The sequence below is a fragment of the Octopus bimaculoides genome, chromosome 28, assembly GCF_001194135.2.
Source record: "Octopus bimaculoides isolate UCB-OBI-ISO-001 chromosome 28, ASM119413v2, whole genome shotgun sequence".
Taxonomy (NCBI): domain Eukaryota; kingdom Metazoa; phylum Mollusca; class Cephalopoda; order Octopoda; family Octopodidae; genus Octopus; species Octopus bimaculoides.
In genome coordinates, this window is record NC_069008.1 from 4428172 (window position 1) to 4434214 (window position 6043).

Here is a 6043-nt window from a genome sequence, read left to right on the forward strand (position 1 = left end):
TTATTTATTTTTTCTCGCATCTTTTTTCGTGAATGTGTTTGACTGAGAGATAGATAGATAAATAGATAGAGAGAGAGAGAGAGAGAGAGAGAGTGTGTGTTATCAGAGAGAGAGAGAGGTGTCTTGCTCTCTGTGTGTGAGTGAGAGTGTGTGTCACTGTGTGTGTGAGACTACGGCTCGCAAAAAAAAAACCGATAATTCCCAAAACTGAGTTTAAGTAATCGTCCAAACCGGTTTTCGCGGATTTAGAGCGGTGTCCCTGCAACGAAGAAGTTTGTCGTATATTATGTTTTGTTTATATACATATACAGAGAAAGAGAGAAAGTAACACGTTGACTGATATCCACAAATATGTTGATAGTGCCTGTATTTGTATCTATGTGCAAACAATAACAAAAAATAATGGTATTATATTTATTTAATCAGGAATGCAACGTTTTTCGTTGTATTTTTGAGAATCAATCAAGTTTCTTGACTTGCTTGTTGATTCGCTCTTACAAAATTTCATTTTTTGTAGGAGATTTACGGAAAAGTTTTGAAAATTTTCTTACCTTATTTAAAACTTTGTTGTTAAAATTCAGGTTTTAGCTGGGGAAACAAGCATTTTCGTGAGCCAAATCTGTTTGAAAAAGTATGTCCTGTTGGCTTATGTCAGCTTCATCATCACTATCGTCTGTTATAGCGATCTCTTCACTTTTTTTTATCAGTCTCATTGGTTGAGGCAATATTTTCAATATTTTTTTTTGATAGAGAATGTCGATTACAGACAAATGTATGCAATGTGTGACATTGTTGGTGATCAGATCTTATTTCTTTTCCGAATTTCATCATCATAGAAGCACCATCCGTCGTACAGCCAACAATATGTATATCCAAATCCAATCCAAATTCACGAAGATGTCCTCTCACAAATTGCTCTGTTCTCCTGTTATTAAGGGAGCCATGGATCTCAATAAGACCCAACGACCAATGATTGTCTTTGCCATGAGCATTTATGTTCATATATCGTTTATTTTGAATTGATGTGTATTTATCCAATGTCAATGAGTAGTGAATCCCCAGTGCTATTTCTTTTTCGAAATAATGAATAAGTTCTTCTTTCTTGGTTATGTAATAATTCATTACCACATTCCTGACTCCGTTTGCAGATGCTGGTTGTAATTTATCATATTTGCCTCTCTGACTATGAAGATTTCTCTGTATAAAATCGCTTTTGGCGATTGAATTGAAAGAGAAACTATCCATAGCAGCTAACTTTGAAACTTCTTCCATTGATTTCTTTGTTAAAAAGTGTTCCATTGTTCTTGTCATTTTCACAGGAGGCTGGTTTGCATCTTGATTTATGTCGATTTGATGAATCTTCTTCAAGTGCAAGATCAGAGACGTAGTAGATCCTCCAGAAGACTTTATGATCTTATCACACTTATTGCATTGAGCTTCATCTTTGTTTTTCCTATCGAAAAAATTCCAAACAGTTGATTTTCTTTTTATCATGCTAGGGCTAATGAAAATAATTAAGAAAAAATTTAGTTAATGTTACTTCCTTGAAATGAATCTGAAACTGGTTATTACATATGTTCAACGGGAAAGATCACCTGACTGAAGACTAACAGCATCCCCTTGACTTGCTCTGAATAAAGTCGGTTACCTCCAAATTCAAAGAGTCAGCCAGGGGTTAGCGAAGGAAATGACAATGTTGCGATATGTTTCAATGAAACAGACAGCACTCTCAACTAAAGGCGACCGACAACAGTTCAGTTAGTTCAGTTTAAAAAAAAATGTTTTGCGAAAACAAAAATAGAAACAGCAAGCATTAAAATCGGTTTTAGCAAATCCATTTCAGTTTTACTGATCATAATATAAAACTGGTTTCGATCCCTATGTGAGACTCTTCTTCTAGTCAGGTATCGCACTATTGCGATACTGTGGTCATCACGATGTCTTGCCACCTTCTCCTGTCCTCTACCCCATGGACAACTGAGAATAAAGACAATCCTGTGGCTGCGATGTCTTTCAGCCAAGAAGTGGGTGGTCTGCCTCTTTTACGTCTGCCGTTCACCTTGCCTGTTATGATCGTTCGCTCAAGTCCATCCCGGCGCATGACGTGGCCAAAGAACCGTAGCTTCCGCCGCATGATGTTTCGACGAAGCGTCATCTTGCAACCGAGCTTTTCTAGTACCCAGTTGTTCGTCCTTCTCTCCGTCCACGACACTCTAAGGATTCTGCGGTAACACCACATTTCAAAAGCGTTCACTCTTTTCTCGTCTGCCTTCAACATTGTCCACGACTCGCAGCCGTACGTTGCAATAGAGAAAGCGGCAGCCCGAAGTAGCCTTATCTTCAGCAGCATTGACACGCCATGGTTCTTCCAGATGTTCTCCATATCTTGTACCACTTGCCTCGCTATCGCGAGCATTCTCCGTATCTCTGGTGTGCTTCATCCACTGGTGCTGATTGTGGATCCCAAGCACACGAAATCATCCACTTCCTGAATCATCTCTCCGTCTATGGTGAAGTCACCTTGGTCTGTACTGTACTTATCCACCACCAAGATCTTTGTCTTCTCTACATTCAAGAATAGGTCACTCTGTGCACTTATGTCTTTCACTTGGCGTATCAACTGCAGCAATTGGTCCTTGCTATTACTTATGAGGGTTGTGTCCTCGGCGTATCTCAGATTGCACAGCCTTTCTCCGCCAATCTGCACACCACCATCGTAGTTCTTCACCGCTCTTATGATGTTTTCTGCATAGATATTGTACAGATATGGAGACAGAACACATCCCTATCGGACAACCCTCTCCATGCCGAACCACTCAGTGTCACCGACGGACGTCCTGACAGATGACTGTTGATCTTGATATAGTCGCGCCAACAGTGCGACTAAGTGTTCAGGAAATTCCATGTCCTTCAGGACGTCCCATAGCTTGCTGTGTCTCACATAGTCAAAGGCCTTAGAGTAGTCGATGAAACACACGTAAAGTGAGATGTTACATTCCTTAAACTTTTCGATCATCATCCTAATGTTGACTATCTGTTCCCTTGTTCCCCTGCCCTTGACGAAGCCGGCTTGTTCCTTAGCGATGACACTGCTATATTTCCGCTGCAGTCTACCTACGATGATTCGCAGCAGGATCTTGCTTGCGTGGACAATAAGACTGATGGTTCGGTGGTTAGAGCACTCGCGTGGGTTGCCTTTCTTTGATATTGATACGAAGACTGCACGACACCAGTCGATCGGCCACTCCACGTCATTCCAGATCTTGACACAATCTCCACAACAGTTCTATCCCAATATCTCCCATCGCCTTCCATACCTCGATGGGAAGTTCACCCACGCCAGAGCTCTTCCCGTTCTTGGTATGGTACAGCGCCTGCCTCACTTCTTCTTTGAGTGGTTCCTGTTCTCTGTCTTCGGCTACAGCGAGTGCAGCGGAGAGATCTTCTTGCCTTTCTTCTGTACAAATCGGTGCTGTTTTCCCTCCACCTAGCTTTGATGTCCTCTTCCTCTGTTAGGATGCTACCTTCTTTATCGTTGATGACGTCACTACGTGGAGTCCATTTCCTCTTTCTACTCAATTCCTTCACCAAACGAAAAACAGACTTGATGTCACCTTTCTGTGACGCATCTTCCGCCTCCAGACATATCTGCTTCAGATGGTTCCTCTTGTCCTCTAGTGCCTGTCTGTTGTACTGCTTGTCAAGTTCTCTCCATTCCTGATTTCCACTTGCTTTTGCTTTCTTCCTTCTTCTTGCGACGTCTAGTGTGTCGTCTGATAGCCACGGCCTCTTCATAGTCCGTCTTTTGGGAATATTCCTCTCCGCAACTTCCTTTGTGATGTTGACCATTTTCTCCCAAAGTGCGTCTGATCTCCACTCTCCGTTATCGTATGATTGGAGAAGCAGTAGAAATCTATTTTGCATCTCGACACTGAAAGCCTCCGGGATCTTTGTGATGTCGTACCGTATTGTTTTCGTCTGCTTTCGCCGTGACCTCAGTTGATGATCGCTTCCGCAGTCTGCCCCTGGTCGTGTCCTTACATTCTTGAGTGCCGACCTCCATCGTCCTTGAATCATGATGTAGTCAATCTGGTTTCGAAACCGGTCTCCTGGACTGGTCCAAGTGTACAACCTTCTCGGGTGATGCTGGAAGATAGTGTTACCGATGTCTAGGTTGATGGTGATACAAAAGTCAACCAGATCCTGTCCTCTTTCATTCCTCTCCCCCAACCCGTGTTGGCCCACACTCGAACTGTTGGTAATGCTCTTCCCCACCTTGGCATTCCAATCTCCCATCAAGATAATGACAACTCTCCGTGGAACATTGTCCAGTGTCAGCTGAACAACATCATAGAAATCCTGCATTTCTTCTTCACTTGCTTCGCTCGTTGGTGCGTAAACCTGGATGAGTGTAGTGTTTAGTGACCCCTCAGTCGTATTCTCTCTTTTTCTCTTTTACTTGTTTTAGTCATTTGACTGCGGCCATGCTGGAGCACCGCCTTTAGTCGAGCGAATCGACCCCAGGACTTATTCTTTGTAAGCGTAGTACTTATTCTATCGGTCTCTTTTGCCGAACCGCTAAGCTACGGAGACGTAAATACACCAGTATCGGTTTTCTAGCGATGTTGGGGGGGGGGACAAACACAGGCACACACACACACACATATATATATACACACATACACACACACATATACGACGAGCTTCTTTCAGTTTCCGTCTACCAAATCCACTCACAAGGCTTTGGTCGGCCCGAGGCTATAGTAGAAGATGCTTGCCCAAGGTGCCACGCAGTGGGACTGAACCCAGAACCATGTGGTTAGTAAGTTGGTAAGCAAGCTACTTACCACACAGCTACTTGTATGGTGACGATTCTGTCATTGACAGGATTGTATCCCATGACTGATGGGGGTCACCTCTCTGGACGTCACAATCCCACTCCATTACGTCGACCGATCTCCCTTCCTGAGAAGAAGACTGTGTCTCCACTCTGTGCTGTGAATCTTCCCTGATCGTTCCGCCAGTGTTCCGACAGCCCGAGGACACTCACTCCGCATCTCTTCATCTCAGATGTTATCACGTTTAGCTTCCCCGTGATGGGTCCTCTGACATTCCATGTGGCAATGATCCACTCCTTACGTAGGTGAATACCCCTCTTTTTCATACCAGGACCGTCGGGAGGAAGGTGTCTAGTACTTGGGTTTAACCCACCTCCGTCATCACCTAGTTGACTAGATGTACTTGGAGAAGCATAAACCTCTTCCGCGGTGACATTTGACACATCTTCAGGCCCGCGGGTCTCACCTTCCAATGTGATATCTGGCAATCTAAGGCCTGAAATCATGATAACAATCTCGACTATGTAGTGCGGTAGGTCGTCAGCATCTTCGCACCAGAGTTGAGATCCCTGAACTTTCATGACAGTTCTTCCGCCCTGAAAGACCGTTGACCGCCATGTCGCAGTTTGTACGCCCTTTAACATAAAGCCGGTGACCACTTGACACAAGGGGAAATGGTTTTCCCCATCCTCAACTGGAGTCCACTAGATACATAGTTTGGCCGGCGAGACGACGCCGTTGCCCGGGGTGTGGCCGCTGCTGTGCCAGGCAGTTACTAGGAGCCATATGTACGAGCTGAGGCTGATGAGGGGACCAAGGTAGTCAGACCACCCGCGCAGGGCGAGGCGTCTGTCTTCCTACAAAGGTGCTACCCCTCCATCAGTCCTCCCCCCCCCATGAGACACCATATTTTTCTGTTTCTCAGGCGAATGAGCTTTTTAAATAAAAAAAAAGTGAGACACTATTTAAAAATTTTTAAATGCCCATTCGCCTGAGAAACACACGTACGCAAATATGTACGTGTATATGGCAGATAATGGGTGTACATATGTGTTTGTGTGTGACCCATTTTAAACATACCTGACAACACCTCTCTCTCTCAATCTTTCTCCGTTAATCATTCACTAAAAAAGTAAATAAATAAAATTTATGCTATCACTCGCTCTGCCTCACACACACAACGACACACACTTTCATTCTCTCTC

The 6043-nt window shown here is 44.0% G+C and overlaps 1 protein-coding gene across 1 annotated transcript; it reads right to left on the reverse strand.

Moving 5' to 3' along the window:
• Positions 1 to 2437: 2437 nt before the first annotated feature.
• On the reverse strand, positions 2438 to 4365 carry LOC106876585 (uncharacterized). The gene is made up of 2 exons (XM_014925191.1): positions 3339 to 4365; positions 2438 to 2745 (listed from the first exon to the last, which is right to left on the reverse strand). The coding sequence occupies exons 1-2, from the start codon at positions 4363 to 4365 to the stop codon at positions 2438 to 2440; spliced, it is 1335 nt and encodes a 444-aa protein (XP_014780677.1).
• Between the last annotated feature and the right edge of the window lie 1678 nt (positions 4366 to 6043).

What these genes read in the sequence shown, in the direction of transcription:
- LOC106876585 (XM_014925191.1), bottom strand. Translation starts at nt 4,365, where the DNA reads ATGCAGGATTTCTATGATGTTGTTCAGCTGACACTGGACAATGTTCCA. An exon ending in AGAACGGGAAGAGCTCTGGC is followed by an intron (nt 2,746 to 3,338) that starts GTGGGTGAACTT and finishes ATATCTATGCAG; the next exon opens with AAAACATCATAAGAGCGGTG.